The sequence below is a fragment of the Gopherus flavomarginatus genome, chromosome 3 (genome assembly GCF_025201925.1).
Source record: "Gopherus flavomarginatus isolate rGopFla2 chromosome 3, rGopFla2.mat.asm, whole genome shotgun sequence".
Lineage (NCBI taxonomy): Eukaryota > Metazoa > Chordata > Testudines > Testudinidae > Gopherus > Gopherus flavomarginatus.
The window spans coordinates 206,122,087-206,145,562 of NC_066619.1; the positions used below are offsets into that span (position 1 = coordinate 206,122,087).

General features: G+C 43.9%; 1 protein-coding gene across 3 annotated transcripts in view; it reads left to right on the top strand.

The window, feature by feature from the left end:
• The window catches only part of RXFP1 (relaxin family peptide receptor 1), a 90,150-nt gene that overhangs the window by 45,790 nt on the left and 20,884 nt on the right, over positions 1–23,476 (top strand). For 2 of the 3 annotated variants that reach the window (XM_050946371.1, XM_050946373.1), the window contains 3 exons: positions 6,202–6,300; positions 11,060–11,165; positions 22,666–22,737. In XM_050946371.1, the coding sequence (XP_050802328.1) occupies positions 6,202–6,300; positions 11,060–11,165; positions 22,666–22,737 (277 nt within the window). Of the gene's footprint in view, positions 1–6,200; positions 6,301–11,059; positions 11,166–22,665; positions 22,738–23,476 lie in introns of those variants that run through there. The other variant, XM_050946372.1, reaches the window with a different exon arrangement.

Consider the following 23,476-nt stretch of genomic DNA (forward strand, 5'->3'; position numbering starts at 1 on the left):
GACACCTTAAAGTCAGTCTAGTGTCTGTGCACATATACCTATCAGGCCATAGTTCAAAGAGCAGGAATTCTTGTATACAGAATTCATGTTGTAAGCACCATTCTAAACAATTCATTGTGTATCTTTAGTTGATATTTTCTTGGATTTGGGTGATATTTTCTTGGATTTGTCATATGAATTTATTCAAATCTGTAGTTTGTCAGGATTAGTGTCCATATGCACCTTCTATGATGCTAATACATAAATAGTAATCAACATAATGTAAATCCATCTAGTGGACCATAGATATTTGCAGTGTTCTTGGGGAAGACATTGTCAATTATTTGTTTCACTTATTCCACATCATAAGAGATGTTTTGGTGCCCCCTTGTCTCAAAATCTTGCTTTGCCAGAAGTACAGCCAATAGAATCTATTTTAGAATTGACTCAGGAAAATCATGCCATCTGAACTGGACTCCCCAAAATGATGCATCTGTAATCTCTTCTTAATGGTGTGTAAAAAGATCAGACTCCCACAACATAAACTTTAAATGACCCCCATGTTATTTATATCTCTGACAGGCTGTACGTGACTTCTATTAAATATAGTTATTTACACAGGGTGTGTATTTAAGATTGAGCAGAACAGTTTGGCTTAATAAAAGCTGTCCCACATTTTGTCCCAAAACTTGAACCAAATTAAATCTGATCGATTGTTTGAAGTTCAGAAAAGTTTGGCTAACTTTTTTCCTATTCGTTTGTTTCTAAATGTTTCCATGCCTCTTCACAGCTAGTGGAAACCAGGACCAGAAAAGCCCAGTATTTTCAATCAGTTGACACCAAAAAGCTTAGGAAATCAGGGTTGTACCAATGCAAAGTAGTATGTATGGGAGCCCATCTGACTTCCTTTTTATCTGTGACTGGATCCCTCCTCTTTTATTACATTACACTCATGCATGGCTGCCTCTTGACTGTCTAAACATTCCATACATGCACTCCGCAGTTGGCTGCTTGCCATCTGGCAAATTTTCTCAAACACTGTCAAATGGGATAAAAGCATGTCTCCCTGTTTAGCCTCGAGAAGTAGAGAGGCACACAGCTTCCTCGATGTAGTTGGGAATCTGGCCCCATGTTTTTGCTGGCTTAGAGGAGGGCAGGGAGTTAGGGTTGTTTTGTATATTTTAACACTAGAACAAATGTTTTTCAACAATATTTCAAAGTATCCAACTAAGTCATTAATTTACCAAGTGTTCCTATACTGATACTGCAATATTTAGGAAGCCAAAAAATATTCTGAGACTGCAGCCTGAATGAAAAGTGTTTACTTAGTATAACTGTGCTTCTAACAGGATGGCCTGTCACTTTAAGTGCCAGGAGGCCTGGGGCCAGTCCTCTTCCATTAGCCTCATCTGTGCCATAATTAGTTGCCTGCCTGCTTAAGGGACAGGACTAATTGGGGTCAGGTGGTGGCCTGGGGGCAAAAAAGAACACTGGGCCTCATAAAAGGGCAGAGAACAGTGTATAAAGGAAATGTAAGAAGCAAGTTTGACTCTTGGGAAATGCCCTAGTGTAGGGTCTGGAAGAAGTGGTGCAGTTGAGCAAAGCAGCCTGGAAGTTAGAGTTCTGTCCCAGAGCAGAGAAGAGTAAAAGGTAGCTGAGGGAGGTTGAGTGTTGTGCGTGAGAGGCTGCAGGGAAGCTGTCTTGGAGTCACTATCCCAAGGCAGAGAGACTTAAGGGAAACACAGAAGTGGCTGAGAACTGAGACTAGAGGGTGGGATGAAGAATAGCTCAAGGGGGGGGGGGTGGAAGAACCTTTTGTTTGTTTAGACTTTTATCACCCCAGAAAAGGATTTAACTGGAGGAGTGACCTGTCCAGAGGGCTGAGTCACATGAATCCCTGGAAGTAGAAAACCCTCGTGAGAAGAAGCTACAAGAAGATCCTTTTCATCTCCCATCTCAATTATCCCTTCTCTGGGATACAGTCCACTAATAGCAGCAGATTCCAGTCCTGTATAATAGGCTCAACCACCCTCATTTAAGACCCTGATCTTGCAAATAAAAGTCAATGGAGTCTTTCCATTTAGAGGAATTGGCTCAAAAATAGTAGTAATAAGGGAAGCCTCACTACAGCCTTAACTAGGGGACAGGTATTATGACCTCTAGAGACAGATTTTCAGAAGAGCTCTGCTCCTCTTCAGTCACTTGCAGAAGTGGCTGGATTGGGTGTGGAACCCTTTAGAAAATCTTGCCAATTATGTTTTTCTGCTTCTTATCCAGTCAATGCTCAGTTTGGCAACTGAGCTTAGGGGTTATTACAAAAAAAGGTTCAACAGATAGTCCTGTTTGATCACCTAGCACAACATAAATCATTCAGGTAAAAGGCCACTAGCCATTACCACCTAATGGTTATTATATCCTGATCTGAATAAATGCATCCCCTCCATCCACAGTCCTCTGAACCACAACAGAAATCCCCACATAGCACCTACTCCCAAAAGCCTGTCCCTGCATTGAGAGAAATATCATGGAGCACCCCTGGTGGCCCAGGAAACACATAATGGTCACTAACCTCTACCAACCATGCAGGAAGCCAGTCTGACCCATACCTATAAGCTTATTAATATTTATAAGAGTCATGCAGCTAGCCAACACTTCAATCCACTTATAATCCACATCCTAAAATGCAATAGTGCCTGGCATTTTCTCCCTGGTGCGCTGTGATCTATTATAACTGGGTTATTCCTCATTTTCCAAGCATAGAAGCATTTTCATTTTTTTAACACTCTTCCTAGCTCAACAGTGCAGTCCCAGTCAGTGAAGCTGTTCAGAGACCTGAGTGCCTCTCTAACTTGCCAGTATTTCACTTCTGCTTGAAGTGGCAGGAGATTCCTCTAGGCCTTTCCTTTCTCTGACTCAAGGCAAGAGCCCTTCCCATTGTTTTTATTAATAATATTTATTCATTTATTATTTTTCTCCCTCTTCTTGGTGTCTCCCTGGTATACAGAGGATTTTTGAGAACAGTTGTCTGCAGGAAAATGGGATTTGAAGAGAAAACATGGTCATGTAGCAAGCCCAGTTAAGATCAAGAGAGCTCCTGATTGTGGCCCAAGTGCACAATAGAACACTGCTTTGCCTGCTTTACAGCAATGTGGCAGGCTAGCATTGTCCTATTTGGGGTAGAAGTTCAGCAGCAGGAGCTGGCTTTGCAAAATCTCCAAGCCAGTATTCCCTGGCTACTTGGTCTCCAGACCCAGGTGAAACATGGCAGCCAGGGCTGACTCCAACAGCAGCAATGTTGGGGTCTCTTTGCCTTAAGTCTTTTTTTCCATTTTTTGTATATGTAAACGGGTTGGGACTCACCACCCATGGCACCTCCTGCTAGTGATTTCAGGAATTAGCTCAATTCCAGTGGAGAGCCCCCTCCTGGTGGTGTCCCATCTATTGTTCTCCCTCTGCTCCTGTCACTGGATCCACATTGCTCCCTGCTCAGCAGCATCCTCTTTGAGGCCACTGCCCTCCAACAGTGTCCCTTAGTCCATCAGGATCCCCTTCCAGGGATTGATGATCAGTAGTCTGACATTCCAGCCACCATATGCAACCACATACCCTAAAGTCTAATCCCTCTTGTCAGGGATTGGGCATAGTCTATAATGGCCACTCCCTACAGCCAATTGCTAGGTGTACTGTAAGGGGGGGATCCCGGCCCAGGGACCCTCTGGCATCAGCCTCACTGTCCTCTTTCTTTCCCCTCCTCTGTCTGTTCCCCTGGACCACCTCCCCTACAGCCCCCTGCACCCACTAGGCCCTTCCCTTCAGAGCCTAGCCTAGCCCAGCCCATGGTGCTACTCTCTCCCTTGGAGACTGACCTTCCCCTGTCAAAGGTCTGGAACAGACTGACCACTCCTGCTCTGGGCAGCCTTTATAGATGGATGAGCCTGCCCCTGATTGGCTCCTTCCAATCTGGGCCCTGATTGGCTCCCCATAAGCCCTTTTCTGATTGGCTCTCGGGCTGCACAGGCTCCCTGGCCTGCCACAGCCCATCCTCCCAGGGAGTGGGGCAATCTGCCTCACTACAGTATAATAAATGAATAAGTGGATATAACATAATGGTAGCCAGGGTGGAGATGGCTAATCTTTACAAATATTAATTAATCAGAATTTATAGTTTGTTTTCTCAGCTTGGGCAGTTTGCTGGGGTACTATAGAGGTAATCAGCAGAGCTGCCTGGGAATTTTATGACTAAATATTCTTTCATCAGAAAATATGGATTAAAAAAACTTTTTGCAGAAATATATTGGTTTCCACCAGACTTTTGTTCAGAAGATTTCTCATATCCATGATGGAATTTCTGGTCAAAATGAGCAAATGAAAAAATCCACAGTAGAATAGCTCAGTTATTAGGACACTCATGTGAGTCCTTTCTCTCCTGGATTTGGAACAGGGCCTTGAACTTAGTGCCCTAAGTTCTGGGCTCTACAGTTAGTCTCCCTCTCAATCTTTCCACTTGCAGCTGTTCACTTTGTATAAATAAGTAAACATTCATCAGGCCAGAAAGAGACTAACTCTATATTGCAATGGCTAGAGCACGCCACTCTCTGAATCAAGTAGAGAAGGGACTTGAACCTGAGTCCCCCACATTCTAAGTGAGTGCCCTAAGTGAGCTATTGGCTATCTTGAGGTCAGACTCCCTCCTTTTAATTAAAAATGTCATTCTATGTTAGACTGAAACCCTGTCAAAACATCAAAAAAATCATTAAATAGAATTCATGGTTTTCAGCCAGTAATCAGTTTTCTGAACAACTCCACCTGTTGGCACTGCATTGTGAAGCTAGAAAGATGGGGGAGGGGAGTTAAATATAAGGAACTTCCATGGTTGGAAGATGAGGAGGAATAACTCAGATGCCCAGTTTAGAGAAGGAAAAATTATGTCTAGGTAAGTAAATTTTACCTCTGGTTTCTTTTCCCTTTTTCAGTATTACCAAACTAATAAATGTGGTCCTTGATTATAAAGCTTTATTAAATACTTCCACAATAAATGATATCAAGTATACACTAAATTATAAAATTCAGGAGGCAGAATGTCCATTCCTGGAGATTCATGACTCTTAGAATAAAACTGCAATTATTTGGCTAAGCATAATCATTGTAAAGCTCATAACACAAGAAGTGTTTCTGACAGTGAAGACATAGTTGCATTTACAAGTAACACTTTAAATTACCATTGACATTTCTGAATCACTAGTTGGTGGCTGCTCTCTTGATAATTAGTGGCATCGTTTGTGATATTGGTCCAGATAGATACAAATGAAAAATTTTAGGCTAAAGGGAGTTTTTTGACAAAGTTAAAGAAAACTCAAAATCCATCTTAAAATGGAAACTTTGACACATGCAACTTTAACAGGGAAGTCAACTCCATTTCCTGTTTATTAGCAGTGTGCCTCTGTCTTCTTTATTAGGTTTTGACTTGACCAGAAAACATTATTTACAACTATATGTGAAAGTCTTCCAAAGAAACAGTGCTCTCCTGGTTGCACGGCATCACCATATTTGGAAGTCCCTAGTTGTGGGAAGACATTAAAAGAGCTACTCTTTAACTTCACTTTTATGTCCTTGACCTGCTGCTGCAGAGTATGCACAATAACTAGTGTCAGACTGTGGTGTTGAATGCTGCTTTAAATTGTATGGTGAACTTAGGTAATGCTTGTTGGTGTGAATATGTCACATAACTTGTCCCCAAAAGTACTGCACATATAACCTTGACACTGAGCAAAGAGAAATTAAGGCTGGCTATCAGGAAACATTTCCTCGCAACGCAGTCTATTACAGTGTGGAACAGTCTTCAAAGAAAAATTGTGGAAGTCCCATCATATGAGTCATTGAAACTAAACTAGACAAAGCACTTGAGAATATACTGTGGGGGGATAAGCCTGCACTGACAGAAAGAAGAACAGATGACCTCATAGGTCTCTTTTTACCTCTCAATTTTAGGACTTTGTTATATGATTAGCATTGCTTAGGGAAAATTGGAATTTTAAGCCTTTTTATTTCCTTTGTCACAACAGAGACACCAAACTAGAAAGTGTATATGTGTGTGCGCACGAAAAGGATTGTGCAACCAAATTTAATGAAGCTCTTGTTCTCTATCGTACCTGTGGGAAATGTTTTGAAGGGTTTTTGTTTGTTTTGTTTTGATATAACATGCCTTCTCTGATTTCTTATTAGGAGACAACAATGGATGGTCTCAACAATTTGATAAGTATTTTGCAAAATACAATGAAATGACTTCCTCACATGCTTTTGAGGTAAAGACATCGGAGTGCTGTAAGTACTAACAGGAGTTATTCATGTGATTATTACAGTGAGTGCAACATATTTCCTTCTGGGAAATCTTCTTACAACATATTCAGATGCAATATCATTCCATTTATAGTGAAATAGATTGAATATTTCATATAGTTTCGATTCATTTATGCAAATTTTAAGTCCATTAATAGTACTTTCAGGCTACAGTGAAGTTGCTCTCTGAAAAAGATTAATTCCTCTATTAGAAACATCACAGATACACAAATTATGAAGGAAATATATATTCTTAGAGAGATGCACAAAGTGGAATGACTTGAACCCCACATCTTTCAGAACAAAATGTAAAAAAAAACCCAAAAAACTCAGCTTAACTTTCCTACAATTTAAAAAAATCCCCTCCTCCTGGGAGAGGGAGAAACCCAGATCCTACATGCTTCTTTTAAAATTTGTTAACGATTCAGACAGTGCAGAGAGCAAGAAGAGACAGATACAGGTTCCTAATATAATTTTGATTGGCAATTTGCTATGAAGTATTATCAATAAATACAGGACCGGCGCTAGGGGTTTTAGCACCCTAGGGGCACGGCAATTTTGCCGCCCCACACCCTGGTCCCGCAGCTCAGGTGGAGCTGCCGCAGTGGTGCCTGCAGGAGGTCCACCGGAGCCTCGGGAGCAGCCGACCGTCCGCAGACACGACTGCGGCAGCTCCACTGGAGCTGCTTGCCGCCCCCTCTGGCAAAATGCCGCGCACCAATAATCCTGGCGCCCTAGGCGATTGCCTAGGCTGCCTAAATGGAAGCACTGGCCCTGAGTAAATATGGCACTACAGTGGAAAAATCAGATCCAGATTTTGAACAAATTCAAATTTGGGAGTTTTTAGATTAGGTCTTTTGGGTTGTACCTATCATTTTTCTTGTGATAAGTTCAGTAACAGATGAAATCAGCCAATTGTGAGAGGTCTGCTACTGTATCATCATACCACATTCTGCACTAAATCCTTAGTGACTTCAGTGGGAGTTACATTCATTAAACTGAGGTAGTATATTGCCCATCATTCTTGCCAGTGGTGTCATGCTGTATTAGATAGCCCGGGGTGGGCAAACTACAGCCCGCAGGCCACATCCAGCCCACGGGACCCTCCTGGCCTGGGAGGTTAACCCTCTGCCCCTCCCCACTGTTCCCCCTCACCCGCAGCCTCAACTCACTCATTCTGCCACCAGCTGCAATGCTCTGGGCTGTGTGGGTGTGAGCTCCTGGGGCAGCACAGCTGCAGAACCCAGCCTGACTCGGTGCTCTGTGCTGTGTGGTGGCAGCGGCAGCGCAGCTGTAGCGCGGCCAGCCACCGGTGCCCCAGGCAGCACAGTAAGGGGGCAGGGAGCAGTGGGGGTTGGATAGAGGGCAGGGGACTTCAGGGTGGTGGTCCAGGTATAGGGGTGGGATGGTGCTCGGGGGGGAAACAGAGGGTTGAATGGAGGCAGGGGGCAGTCAAGGGACAGGAAGAAGGGATGGTTGGATGGGGCAAGGGTCCCGGGGAGGCCATCAGGAATGACAGGAGGGGTTGGATGGGGCGGCCGGTGTCCGAGGGCAGTCAGGAGACGGGGGGGGGGGGGGCGGGTGGATAGGCCAGGGGTCCCAGAGGGGCTGACAGGAAACAGGGGGGGTGGATAGGGTAGGAGTCCCAGGGGGCAGATAGGATGTAGGGGCTGGGCCATGACCCCCTCCCCTAACTGGCCCTCCCTACAATTTATGAAACCCGATGCGGCCCTCAGGCCAGAAAGTTTGCCCACCCCGAGATAGGGTTCATTCCCCACTATCTGCTCTGTGCAGCGCTAGGATTAAGAGAAGACACAGTAATTGAGTTTTGCATCACAGCCACAGAAGAAGGTATAGCAGGTAGCTTCACATCATGGGGAATGAAGAGTAGTAGATACGTTTGTTTTTTTTTCACAAGTACTCTGTCAAAAAAATTTTGATTAACTTTTTCCACACTGGAAACTGTTGAAAAATAAAAGATCTATTATTGAATGGCTCTGAACTGTACAATTCAATTCCTGTGCCAAGAGGCTTGATCACCTTCCCTCACTGCAGTAATCACTACTCCTAATATCTTATCCTTTGGAAATGCTAACAGTTATAGAACTATATAACAAAACAAAGAGAAATTATCAGGGTTGTAACTGTGCAAAGAATAGATGACGGTACAAACTACAGGTACTAAAAGAAGAAAGCATCTTGGTATTGCTTGTAAGTTTTTGCTTCATTTAATCAAAACGTGGTTTTGTGCAAACTGACTTAATTGAAGAGCCAGATGTGAAATATGCTGTAGAAAGATTGAGTAAAGCTAAATTAAGATTCCTGAATGCGCATTTTATTCAGACTTGGTCTACTCATTTGCAAGTAAAAGCTCACAATTCTTGTTCAAAAATAATTCAATACTAAGTTAGGCCAGGGCTACACTCAAAAGTTAGGTCGACCCAGCTACATCATTCAGGGGTGTGAAAAACCGACACCTCTGAGTGACGTAGTTATGCTGACTTAACCCCTAGTGTAGACAGCTCTGGTTGACAGAAGAATTCTTCCATTGACCTACCTACTGCCTCTCAAGGAGGTTGATTACCTACACCATTGGTGGGCAACCTGCAGCCCGCAGCTCCCATTGACTGGGAACGGTGAACCGTGGCCACTGGGAGCAGTGGACGGCCATGCATATGTAAACAAACTGTCTGGCGGCTTGCCAGTGGATTACCCTGAGGGGCCGCAGGTTGCCCACCACTGACCTACGCTGATGGGAGAACACCTCCCATCAGACAAGGAAGTGTCTACACTGAAACACTACAGTGGTGCAGCTGCAGGGTGGAAGCTGTGCCACTGTAGCTGTTTCAAGTGTAGACAAGCCCTTTGTGTCTGAACTGGAAAAAATGGAAAGGTTTGGCCATTCTTGTGAGGGACTATATTAATCTCATTGTTTGGGGTCAACATTGAAAAGGAAATCTCTCTGTGAGAGCACAGTTACATATAAATCAGACAATGGCATGTGCAGTTGTCAGACTGGTCCTTGAAATCACAATTTTGCAGCACAAATCATGTGCTTGCATTTTTGGGCATGACCCTTAAGCCTCCATTTTTCAATATGTAGCCATTTATGTGGAATTTAAAATATAGAAAAAAATCTGCTTCTAGTCTGTACATTTGCTAAAGCTTCTCAAAAATGTATGGTTTTGTTCATCTTTATACATCCAGTGCTTTCCATTACATGCTACAATATTGTGCCATTAAACCAACACCAAGAGCAAGCTAACCCATCTTGTGATTGTGTACAGTCATTTTTAGAGCAAATGATAGAATTTTGTGAGTCAATATTTTTAAAATACACATGCTCCATGTACAATGTGTGCACAATCCTGTCTGTATTTATGTACACAATTGCTAAATGTATGTACACAAGTGGATATTTAAACATTTAAATGCTTGTTCATGCATGTAGTTACATGTAGTTCATGCTTTAATGTGGGCATGCAATGGTGCACTTTTTTTTGCACATCAGCCAACACCTACTAGTACAATCACTGACATTTTGGTCCTTCATGTACCACAACCTGCTTTTGGTCACAAAACCTGTTTGCATTTGCATATCAGGCAGATATCAAGGTCTGTTACTTGCAGCTACAAATTATCTAACTAACTAGCAATTTAGAACTATTTCTAAACTCCATACCACCAACTCAGCACTGCACACAGCTTGTGGAAACAAATGAAGTCAGTCCAGAAGACAATTGTTGTTTTTCATCCTGCTCCTGAGTTAATCTTTGGCTACAATTTTTGAGACTCCACTTTATTTTCTTCTTCTTGGGTTCCTCTGTTGAATGTGTTATTAAAAGACATCTTTTTACTAATATTGTTTTATGTCAAATTATACAGACATCAGAAAAAAAGTAAATACCTCTAATGCTTCACAGCACTTTGTGAAGTGTGCGGGGGGGCAGAGGGCAACACCACACCAACAAATGCTCCTGGCATTGTGCTTGAGTCAGGCACTATCTCTGCGAGTGAGGGGAGAGTGTGCTTGCTGCTATCAGGGGAGATTTTCTAAGTGGCAATTACATTTCAGTGAGAGTTGGGCACCTACTAGCAATTTGTGCCTTTGAAAATCTCCCCCATGCTCTTAAAAGCCTGCAGCATGCTCTTCATTGGCCAGCAGATCTGGGGCCATAGACCTGCCTTCTCTCTGTCCTAGCCTTAGCTAACACTGCGGGAGGTGCTAGGTCAAAGCACAGAAACTGAGATTATCCCCGGCAAGGCTCAGAGTGAGTAGTAAAGGGGAAAGAAATGTTCTTGGACCCATTCTTAGCCCCTTGCACACCTGCCCAGAACTCTGTGTGGTTTAGTCCAGATAATATAATACAGACTTAATAAGACAGTGAGGAGTCTAGCAAATCATGGTCTTGGATTTCACAGAAACAGGACCCAAAACAGATAAAACATCCTCCTCACCATATCAGGCCACAATCACAATATCAAGCTCAAAGTTGTGTTCTAAATGTTCTGCTATTGTATTGGATTCAGGAGTCAATACCAATCTTTTAATTATCTGTATTTATATTAGTCACTGTGTTACTAGATCTAAATTAAAGGCATACTTGAGAACCTTAAAACAAAGCATTATCTAGCTCTGTTTAATATGCTCTGACATGTTGTTATACTAAAACCATTTTCTCCTCATCTCTTTTCTCCCCATCCCATCACCTACCTTCTGCCATGACTGCTATCTTCTCTTCAGTGGTTGATTCTGTGCCAGCAGAATGTCTGTGCCGAGGGCTAGAGCTTGACTGTGAGGGTGCCAATTTAAGCGCTGTCCCGTCAGTCTCTTCAAATGTAACTCTGATGTAAGTAGAGCAGAACAAGCAGCTTCTTGATCTGAACAGCATTGAATATCAACTCTGCAGACCATCTCATAATTATCCCCTTATAATTATAGCCACTTGGTTTAACTGAAACTGGTGTAAACTGAAAGTACAGTATCATTCTGTGTTGACAAGCCTTGTAGTAAAACACTTCTAAACACAGATTATCCCTGCATAAAACAAGAGAAAATAAATTAAAACACAGTTCAAAGTGTGAGATATAGTGAATCTGCAGTCAGCAGTTGTTTGCGATAATACCTCAAATGAGTACAATTTCACCAGCATCAAGAAACACTGCAAGAGAAATAACTCTGTGAATCACATACTCAGGACCTCATCCTGAAACCCTTACTCCTGCAAGTAGCCTTTACTTATATGACTAACATGAAATTCAGGGAAATACCTGTATGAATAGGGGCTTACAGGTAGGGATTTTGCTCACTATTGCATGATAAGAAGTCGGTACAGCAAGATTTAAGATTTGAGAGAGATCTGGAGGGTGGCCAGACCATTGATCCTGGCTTAGACACTCAAGTCTGAAGCTGTGCTTCCCACTTGGCAAACAAAATGCAGCATCAAACATCCCCACTTGAGGAATTTTTCTGTAAAATTTCTTGCTATTTTCAGGACATGAAACTACTTGCATTGGTGCCTTTAATGGACATGTGGGGCACAAAGGTATATGCTCTGGGGGTTATATTTTGTGAATATTTCAGGTTAGAAATAAACTCAAACCTAGGAGATTTATCTTCTGATTTTTGAACTCTTGGGTTTGCTATGCTGCCGTTTGTCAACAGGGTGTGGACACCAAGTCAGGCTCTGTGGTGCTGCAGCGCTGGGCCCATCATTAATTAGATTGAGAGCAGGTACAAACAGCCAAGCAACAGTTTCCTGTCTGACAATTCAAACCATTTCACACTGGTATCCACTATGCTTTTACTATGCCCCGCCATATGTAGTCAACTGGTGATCGATCTTGAATGGACTGCAGGTGACATAACATGGTGCCCAAAAGGTTGGGTATGGGGGATGCGACAGTGCATGCATGGCAGCAAGCAGGGTTCCTCAGGTCCATTGCCTTCCCATTGGCTGGGGCTGCGGGATAAGTCTAACCATGTGGCTCTTGCTCCTCTATCCATCTATTTAAATTCTTCAAGGCTTTTCATAATATTGTTGTTCCTGCTAGTTGGAGAATGTAAATACATTGGGGGAAGGGGGCTGTGCAAGAACCCATGGCCCTCCCTCCCCTTAGCCCATTTTGGTAACAGGAAGGAATTTTTCCCATTGGACCAAACAGGTAGGGGTCTGGTGGGTTTTTTCACCTTCCTCATGGCATTTTAGAATATGTCTACACAGCCCGCAGTAGTGAGCCTCTGAGTCCAAGTCAACAGACTCAGGCTTGTGAGGCTCACCCTACAGCACTAATAGTAGCTGTCTAGATGTTGCAACTTGAACTGCAGCTCAGGCTCTGAAGCCCAGGGGAGGGGATGGGCTTCAGAGCCTGAGCTGCAACTTCAAAGTGCTGTCTGTACAGCTGTTTTTAGTGTGGTAGCATGAGCCCAAGGCTGTCGACCCGGGCCCGGAGGCTCTCTGCCATGGGCTGCCACTGGCTGTGTAGACGTACCCATGGAGGCACAGCTGGGTCAAGCAGTAGAACTTGAAAATTTAACATTAAGAAGATAGCACTTAGCTCATTATAGCTTGCAGCCAGTGTCCAGTGCGGATAAAGGGCCAGCTCCCAGAGGTAAATGAGACCTGGAATGTCACTGGTGGACCTTGTGCCTATAGGCACAAGGGAGACCTGAAGTCTTTGTAGATTGAGGTCTGCCCTTACTAACCTCCATTTGCCCTTCACACAGAGGGAGGCAGAAGCAAACTGAGTCCTAAAGGTAGTGCTGGACATGTATACCCTGAGCTATTAGTTATTTGGTGGGAGCCCTGTAGCCCCACACTGGAAGTGTGTTATGTGAGAATGAGGGGTGGCCACATATCATCCCTTCCCAGTGTTAAATTAATAAAGTTGTAGCTTGCTGCTTAAATCCATCTCATTTATCTGCTGTAGGGTGACCAGACGGCAAAGGTGAAAAATTTGGACTAGGGGGAGAGGGGGGTAATAGGAGCCTATATAAGAAAAAGACCCCAAAATCGGGACATCTAGTCATCCTAATGTGCTGTTCATTTGCCTGCACATTCTGATCAATCTAGTGCTGTAAAACATTGCCCTGCATTTTACTCCTGAATAGAAGTCATAGCATTGTCACATTATTTTAACAAGCTGTCCTAGCCCTCAAATTTTGTTACAAACTAATGACAATCCATAATCAGGTAATCCCAGAGCCAACTCCTCTTCTAGACAGTTTTAAATTCTGTTTTTATATGTGGAAGTTTCATTCACATCTTGAAGGAAATACTGTGCATGCTGATTTTTCAGTTTAAAAACCAGCATGAAGGCCAGGCTAGCAGTTTGGTGCTAGAGACACAGTTTTTATTAGTACTTATCCCTCATTCATAAGAACACAGAGAGTGAGTGTGTCTGTGAAGACAGCTCACTCAACCCCCAAGAAATGGATTGTTTTACATCATTTAACAATAACCCTCCCTGCTGGTTAAGGAGTGCTGCATTGGTGAGCTGTGAAAGGAATCCAGACAAATCTTAAACTGGAAGGACAGTGGCTATGATATGCATCATTGAGAGAGGTTTAAAGTAGGTGGAAAAAATTAGTTCTCAGGGCTCAAGCAGAGACATAGAGAGATTTTCATTATCTGCATAATTGAAATGGCTTCTGTCATAAACAGATAGCTAAGGGTTAATGTCTCTTTCACCTGAAGCACCTGACCAGAGGACCAATCAGGAAACCGGATTTTTTCAACTTTGGGTGGAGGGAATTGAGTGTCTGAGTCTTTGTTTTCTGGCTGCCTGCTTGCTCTAAGCTTTGGAGAAGTAGTTCTACTTTCTAGTCTTCTGTTTCTAAGTGTAAGGACAAAGAGATCAGATAGTAAGTTCTATGGTTTCTTTTCTTTGGTATTTGCATGAATATAAGTGCTGGAGTGCTTTGATTTGTAATCTTTTTGAATAAGGCTGTTTATTCAATATTCTTTTAAGCAATTGACCCTGTGTTGTATCATCTAATACAGAGAGAACATTTGTACTTATTTTTTTTTTCTTTTTATATAAAGCTTTCTTTTAAGACCTGTGGGAGTTTTTCTTTACTTCAGGGAAATTGAGTCTGTACTCACCAGGGAATTGGTGGAAGGAAGGAATCGGAGAGATCTGTGTGTTGGATTGCTAGCCTGATTTTTGCATTCCCTCTGGGGGAATAGGAAAGTACTTTTTGTTTCCAGGATTGGGAACAGAGAGGGAGATTCACTCTGTTTGGGTTCACAGAGCTTGTGTCTGTGTATCTCTCCAGGAGCACCTGGAGGGGGGAAGGGAAAAAGGATTATTTCCCTTTGTTGTGAGACTCAAGGGATTTGGGTCTTGGGGTCCCCAGGGAAGGTTTTTCAGGGGGACCAGAGTGCCCCAAAACACTCTAATTTTTTGGGTGGTGGCAGCAAGTACCAGGTCCAAGCTGGTAACTAAGCTTGGAGGTTTTCATGCTAACCCCCATATCTTGGACGCTAAGGTCCAAATCTGGGACTAAGGTTATTACATGAGTGGCAGCTGGTGGGAGATAGACAGAATCCAGAAGCCAGTAGAAATATTGTATTTTTCTTTTCTCTGCTAAGGGCTTTTTAGCAGAGAGAAGCAGTTGGTTTTAAAAGGGAACCAGAGAGAATTTTTTTTTTTCTGCTCTCTCTGGCAGTTTGTGGCTTGCATGTTAAGGGTCTTTTGTCATGCAATAGCCCTCCCATTAGGAGGCAAGTACCAGCACTTATAGGCATGCAGATAAAGTGGTTTTTCTGGTTTCCCTTCATTGAACATTAGCTAGAGAGAGAAAAGGAAAATTAGCTAAAGGCACTGTTGCTAGGCAGACTTCAGGAGGCAACAGAGAACCTGCAGTTCAGAACATAAACACCGGAGGGCACCCCAACACAAGAAAACAGGAACCATGACTTCTAAGGCAAAAATTGACGCCGAAGAACAAATCAAAGAAGCTGAACACAGGCGACAACTGGAAATAAAACAAAAAGAGATGGAGATGAAAGAAAGAGAAGAACAAATCAAAGAGGCAGCCTACCAAAGAGAACAGGCAGCCAAAGAGGCAGCCAAGGAGGCAGCACACAAAAGAAAACTAGAAGAAGAAGAGGTGGCCTACCGAAGGAAACAAGCAGAAAAAGAGTTGGCCCACAGAAGGAAGCAAGAAGAAGAAGAGGTGGCCTACCGAAGGAAACAAGCAGAAGAAGAGTCGGCCCACCACCGAGAAATGGGAAAACAACAAAAAGAGAATGAAGAGAAGGAAAAACAGAGAAAACATGAACTGGAGTTGGCAAAAGCTGGGCTGCCTGTGCCAGCCAACCCTAACAACCCGGCGCCAAATATTGCTCCACAGCCCAGGAAATTTCCCACCTACAAGGCAGGTGATGACACCGAGGCCTTCTTGGAAAATTTTGAAAGAGCCTGTCTTGGGTACAGCATTCCCGAAGACCAGTACATGGTAGAATTGAGGTCACAGCTCAGTGGACCTTTAGCAGAGGTGGCAGCTGAAATGCCTAAGCACCAAATGAATGACTATAAACTTTTTCTAACCAAGGCCAGATACAGGATGGGGATAACCCCAGATCATGCCCGTCGGCGCTTCAGAACCCAAAAGTGGAAACCAGAGGTGTCATTTCCCAAACACGCCTACTACATTGCAAAAAACTATGAGGCCTGGCTAACAGGAAACAACATTCAAACCTTGGAAGAACTGAACCTCCTCATACAAATGGAGCAGTTCTTGGATGGTGTTCCTGAAGACATCACACGGTACATACAAGATGGAAACCCCAAGAATATCGCTGAGGCGGGGGAGATTGGAGCCAAATGGATGGAACTGGCAGAAAGCAAGAAAGCTACTGTCAAGGGGAACGATTACCCCAGGGGGCACACAGACCATAAACCCTACAACCGAGGACAGCCAAAGACCCCACATACCACCCAAGTAAAGCCACAGATACCCTACCCTTCAACCTCACCAGTCTCCAGTAACTCACCTCGGCCCAGTGACCCATCAGATGGAAGATGCTTTAAGTGTAATGAACTGGGACATATCAAGGCCAAGTGTCCCAAGAACACCATGCGAGTGCAATTCATTACACCACCATCACACCAAAGATCCCCAGGCCCGGATGCCTCGCAAATACCCTTGGAGCGAAGGGAAAATTTGAGAGTGGGCGGAAAGAAGGTTACTGCGTGGAGAGACACGGGGGCACAAGTGTCAGCTATCCACCAATCCTTCGTTGACCCCAAATTCATCAACCCAAAGGCCAAAGTTACAATTTACCCCTTCATGTCACAAGCTGTAGACTTGCCTACAGCTCAACTGCCTGTCCAGTACAAAGGCTGGTCAGGAATGTGGACTTTTGCAGTCTATGACAATTATCCTATCCCCATGCTACTGGGGGAAGACTTGGCCAACCAGGTGAGGCGGGCCAAGAGAGTGGGAATGGTTACACGTAGCCAAACCAGGCAAGCTTCCAGACCCATTCCTGTTCCTGAGCCGTCCACAGAGGCCCCGTCTGTGTTACCAGAGACCCAGACAGAGGTAGTGGACCCAAATTCCATGCCAACCACTGAAACAGCCACAGCACCTCCAGTCCCAGGCCCGGAACTGGAACAACAACCAGCACCAGCAAGTGCAACCACATCTTCAAACTCAACGCCAGAGGGCGCCAGCGAGCCAGAACTGGCAGAAGCAAAAGACAGCCATACCCAAAAGGCTCAGCCAGAGCCTGAAATACCCTCAGGTGCACCAGCGGAGAGCGGTTCACCAGCAACGGAAACAACCCCATCACCTACATCGCTTCCAGAGGGACCAAGTCCACAGTCTAAGGAAGAACTTGTGACCCCAGCCTCAAGGGAACAGTTCCAGACTGAGCAGGAAGCAGATGACAGCCTTCAGAAAGCTTGGGCGGCGGCACGGAGCACCCCACCGCCTCTCAGCTCTTCTAATCGATCCCGGTTTGTTATAGACCAAGGACTTTTATACAAGGAAATTCTTTCTGGTGGACACCGGGAAGAATGGCAGCCGCAAAAACAGTTGGTGGTTCCAACTAAGTACCGGGGGAAGCTCTTAAGCTTAGCCCATGATCATCCCAGTGGCCATGCTGGGGTGAACCGAACCAAGGACCGGTTGGGGAAGTCCTTCCACTGGGAGGGGATGGGCAAGGACGTTGCCAAGTATGTCCGGTCTTGTGAGGTATGCCAAAGAGTGGGTAAGCCTCAAGACCAGGTCAAGGCCCCTCTCCAGCCACTCCCCATAATTGAGGTCCCATTTCAGCGAGTAGCTGTGGATATTCTGGGCCCTTTCCCAAAAAAGACGCCCAGAGGAAAGCAGTACGTACTGACTTTAGTGGACTTTGCTACCCGATGGCCAAAAGCAGTCGCTCTAGGCAACACCAGGGCTAACACTGTGTGCCTGGCCCTAACAGACATCTTTGCCAGGGTAGGTTGGCCCTCCGACATCCTTACAGATTCAGGGTCTAATTTCCTGGCAGGGACCATGGAAAAACTGTGGGAAACTCATGGGGTGAATCACTTGGTTGCCACCCCGTACCACCATCAAACCAATGGCCTGGTGGAAAGGTTCAATGGAACTTTGGGGGCCATGATACGTAAATTCATCAACGAATTCTCCAATAATTGGGACCTAGTGTTGCAGCAGTTGCTGTTTGCCTACAGGGCTGTACCACATCCCAGTTTAGGGTTTTCACCATTTGAACTTGTGTATGGTCACGAGGTTAAGGGGCCATTACAGTTGGTGAAGCAGCAATGGGAGGGGTTTACGCCTTCTCCAGGAACTAACATTCTGGACTTTGTAAGCAACCTACAAAGCACCCTCCGACACTCTTTAGCCCTTGCTAGAGAGAACCTAAAGGATGCTCAAGAAGAGCAAAAGGCCTGGTATGACAGACATGCCAGAGATCGGTCCTTCAAGGTAGGAGACCAGGTTATGGTCTTGAAGGCGCAACAGGCCCATAAGATGGAAGCATCATGGGAAGGGCCATTCACGGTCCAAAAGCGCCTGGGAGCTGTAAACTACCTCATAGCATTTCCCAATTCCTCACTAAAGCCTAAAGTGTACCATGTTAATTCTCTCAAGCCTTTCTATTCCAGAGACTTACAGGTTTGTCAGTTTACAGTCCAGGGAGAGGATGCTGAGTGGCCTGACGGTGTCTACTACGACGGGAAAAAAGACGGTGGCGTGGAAGAGGTGAACCTCTCAACCACCCTGGAACGTCTGCAGCGGCAACAAATCAAGGAGCTGTGCACTAGCTTCGCCCCCTTGTTCTCAGCCACCCCAGGACGGACTGAACGGGCATACCACTCCCTTGATACAGGTAATGCTCACCCAATCAGAACCCCACCCTACCGAGTGTCTCCTCATGCCCAAGCTGCTATAGAACGGGAGATCCAGAACATGCTACAGATGGGTATAATCCGCTCATCTACCAGTGCATGGGCATCTCCAGTGGTTCTGGTACCCAAACCAGATGGGGAAATACGCTTTTGCGTGGACTACCGTAAGCTAAATGCGGTAACTCGTCCGGACAACTATCCAATGCCACGTACCGATGAGCTATTGGAAAAGTTGGGACGTGCCCAGTTCATCTCTACAATAGACTTAACCAAGGGGTACTGGCAAGTACCGCTAGATGAACCTGCCAAGGAGAGGTCAGCATTCGTCACCCATGCGGGGGTGTATGAATTCAATGTCCTTCCTTTCGGCCTTCGAAATGCACCCGCCACCTTCCAGAGGCTGGTAGATGGTCTACTAGCTGGACTGGGAAAATTTGCAGTTGCCTACCTCGATGATGTGGCCATTTTTTCAGACTCCTGGCCCGAACACCTACTACACCTGGAAAAGGTCTTTGAGCGCATCAGGCAGGCAGGACTAACTGTTAAGGCCAAAAAGTGTCAAATAGGCCAAAACAGAGTGACTTACCTGGGGCACCAGGTGGGTCGAGGAACCATAAACCCCCTACAGGCCAAGGTGGATGCTATCCAAAAGTGGCCTGTCCCAAAGTCAAAGAAGCAGGTCCAATCCTTCTTAGGCTTGGCCGGATACTACAGGCGATTTGTACCCCACTACAGCCAAATCGCTGCCCCACTGACCGACCTGACCAAAAAAACCCAGCCAAATGCAGTTAAGTGGACTGATGAGTGTCAAAAGGCCTTTACCCAACTTAAGGCAACGCTCATGTCTGACCCTGTGCTCAGGGCCCCGGATTTTAACAAGCCATTCCTAGTAACCACCGATGCATCTGAGCGTGGTATAGGAGCAGTGCTCATGCAGGAAGCAACAGATCACAACTTCCATCCTGTCGTGTTTCTCAGCAAGAAACTGTCTGAGAGGGAAAGTCACTGGTCAGTCAGTGAAAAGGAATGCTATGCCATTGTGTAAGCCCTGGAAAAGCTACGCCCATATGTTTGGGGACGGCGGTTCCAACTACAAACTGACCATGCTGCACTAAAGTGGCTTCATACTGCCAAGGGGAACAACAAGAAACTTCTTCGTTGAAGTTTAGCTCTCCAAGATTTTGATTTTGAAATTCAACACATCACAGGAGCTTCTAACAAAGTAGCTGATGCACTCTCCCGTGAGAGTTTCCCAGAATCCAGTAGTTAAAAAGTGTTCTTAAAATGTAGAAGTCTATTAGTTATATACTTAGGAGTATATGTAAAGGTGTATGTGTTGTATTAATCTGTTTATTTTCAAGTTCTAAAAGGAAATCGCCGCCAGTGAGCTTCCCCACTGTCTGCAATTTGGGGGGCGTGTCATAAACAGATAGCTAAGGGTTAATGTCTCTTTCACCTGAAGCACCTGACCAGAGGACCAATCAGGAAACCGGATTTTTTCAACTTTGGGTGGAGGGAATTGAGTGTCTGAGTCTTTGTTTTCTGGCTGCCTGCTTGCTCTAAGCTTTGGAGAAGTAGTTCTACTTTCTAGTCTTCTGTTTCTAAGTGTAAGGACAAAGAGATCAGATAGTAAGTTCTATGGTTTCTTTTCTTTGGTATTTGCATGAATATAAGTGCTGGAGTGCTTTGATTTGTAATCTTTTTGAATAAGGCTGTTTATTCAATATTCTTTTAAGCAATTGACCCTGTGTTGTATCATCTAATACAGAGAGAACATTTGTACTTATTTTTTTTCTTTTTATATAAAGCTTTCTTTTAAGACCTGTGGGAGTTTTTCTTTACTTCAGGGAAATTGAGTCTGTACTCACCAGGGAATTGGTGAAAGGAAGGAATCGGAGAAATCTGTGTGTTGGATTGCTAGCCTGATTTTTGCATTCCCTCTGGGGGAATAGGAAAGTACTTTTTGTTTCCAGGATTGGGAACAGAGAGGGAGATTCACTCTGTTTGGGTTCACAGAGCTTGTGTCTGTGTATCTCTCCAGGAGCACCTGGAGGGGGGAAGGGAAAAAGGATTATTTCCCTTTGTTGTGAGACTCAAGGGATTTGGGTCTTGGGGTCCCCAGGGAAGGTTTTTCAGGGGGACCAGAGTGCCCCAAAACACTCTAATTTTTTGGGTGGTGGCAGCAAGTACCAGGTCCAAGCTGGTAACTAAGCTTGGAGGTTTTCATGCTAACCCCCATATCTTGGACGCTAAGGTCCAAATCTGGGACTAAGGTTATTACAGCTTCACCCTGTGATTCCCAGCTGTTGATTATTGTCTTCTGTAATACAAGAGACTTGGGTCCAGGTCCCAGTCCCAGTCTCTTGCTCCCTAGGTCAGAAGGTCCCCAGAATGCTGCAAAGGTGACAAATTATCCCTAAGTGCCTCCTGTCATAAAACAGACACCCTTCAAACTGATTTAAGGAGCAGCAATGACAAGGACTCAAAGTGAGTCCCTTCTAGTCATCTTTGGCCAGAAGGATAGGAGCTGTTATGTGAGAACATGAGTGAGAACATTAGTGAAAGTGAAGGGAACATGAAGAGTTCTCAAGGCTGAGGAGTCTACCTCCCCTCTGAGAGGGAAAATACTATCCTACAATGAACTGGAATTAATTTGCAAACTAGACACCATTAAATTATGCTTGAATAAAGACAGGGAGTGGATGGGTCATTACACAAAGTAAAACTATTTTCCCATGCTAATTTTTCCCCTACTGTTACTCACACCTTCTTGTCAACCATTTGAAATGGGCCATCCTGATTATCACTACAAAAGTTTTTTTTTCTCCTGCTGATAATAGCCCACCTTAATTGATTAGTCTAATTAGAGTTGGTATGGCAACACCCATTTCTGTCATGTTCTCTGTGTGTATATATCTTGCTACTGTATTTTCCAATGCATGCATCCGATGAAGTAGGTTTTAGCCAATGAAAGCTTATGCCCAAATAAATTTGTTAGTCTCCAAGGTGCCACAAGTACTCCTCGTTCTTTTTTGCTCATATAGACCAACATGGCTAAAACTCTGAAACCTATCCTACAATGCTGATCCAAGAGCTCCACTTGTAATTTTATGGATTTCCCTATGGAAGATTCTTGATCCACCATGCAGTTCTCATTCCTGGGTCTACAGGGCTTATGTTGTTAGGGTATGTCTACCCCAGAGCTGGAAAGTGTGATTTTTCAGCTAGAGGAGATCTATCCACACCAGCTATGATGGAGCTAGCATGCTAAAAATAGAAGTGTATCCGCGGTGGTGCAAGCAGCAGGAGGGAATAACCACCTGAATACATATTCCTCTGAGGCACCAGGTTTGTATTCAGGCTGCTAGCCCCTCCTGCCACTTGTGCTGCTGCAGCAGCTACTCTTCTGTTTTTAGTACTAGCTTGATCAGAGTTCGTGCTGTCTCCTCAAGCTTGAAATTACACCCTTCCACTCCAGTGTAGACATACCCTTAAACTCTTTCCGTAAGATTACCTTTGTCACTTTAATTGCATCTTTCAACTGCTGCATAATGTGCAGCTGATATGAGTTTATATAGAGAAAGGGGTGTTGGGAACAGTGCTTATAAAAATCAAACCAAAATCCTGCCCAGAAATGTAAGATAAGTGACACCCCTCTCCCTTCTAAACCACCCCTTCCCCTTTCCCTTCCAAACTCATCACTGGTTTAACTCCTTTGATGTAAATGGATTCCAGTGATCTAATATAATGCAGAGGCAGGAGAGGAGGGTATACAACAAAAAATCCCTTCTCCATTTAGTTTTCAAAACACACACATACTGGCATATAGGGTAACCTTACTGGAAATATTTAACTTATTATAGAAATTTCTGCCAGCTAAAACATGATGGAAATTCATTAGATCAAATGAAGTTGGCGGAGTTATACTGAGGATGAATTTGGCCTACTTAATGTATTTACAGAATAATTTTATTTTTTTTCCAGGTCCCTTAAACGGAATCAGTTAAGAAAGCTTTCTGCTGACAGTTTCAAGAAGTATCAGGACCTTAAAAATCTGTAAGGAATCATTTTAACCTAAAAGCTTAAATAAGAGCAAACTGTGATAAGGCAATTTTGTGGCTTACTGACAAAACTCTGATTATACTGAAAAAATCTACTGTTTCTTACCTTTAGCTGAAATTTTCAATCATGCAAGTTATTTTTGTTCAAATAGCCTGATGTGGCTTCCATCTCTCTTTTTGCAGCCTAAACTTTCTGGATATTACATTTGTATCCTATTTTTTTGTACATTAGAAAACTAATAATAATGTGGATCTTAACATGTATAGCGTCTTAAGGAAATTAAATTTATAATAGACAGCAATTCTATCAGAAGAAATGAAAGAAAACTGATAGTTTCATTCTGAAAGTTTGCAAAGTAAAAGGCATTCCTTGTTATGAAAAGACTCATTTGTGTCCTTGAGAACACTTTTTTTTTTTTAATAAGTCACATTTCTGAGCCTTTTGGTGATGATGACTACTACCTGGTGACTACTACCACAAAATGGCTTATTTCATGACCAAAACCTTTTGATTGAATTATTTCTTGTATATTATTATAGGTGTCCTGTATACATTTCATTGTTTTAAAAAATCCCAGTCCTTTTATGAGGGTGAATCATGAAAATAAGGAACAATTGAGAAATAAAGTGTGAAAGCATCGGACCACTTATCATTGTTGCCAGCTCAAGAGATGTAATATTTTTCTTAGACGTTCTTGGATTCTAACTTGAATTCTGAGGTTGTGCAGCACCAT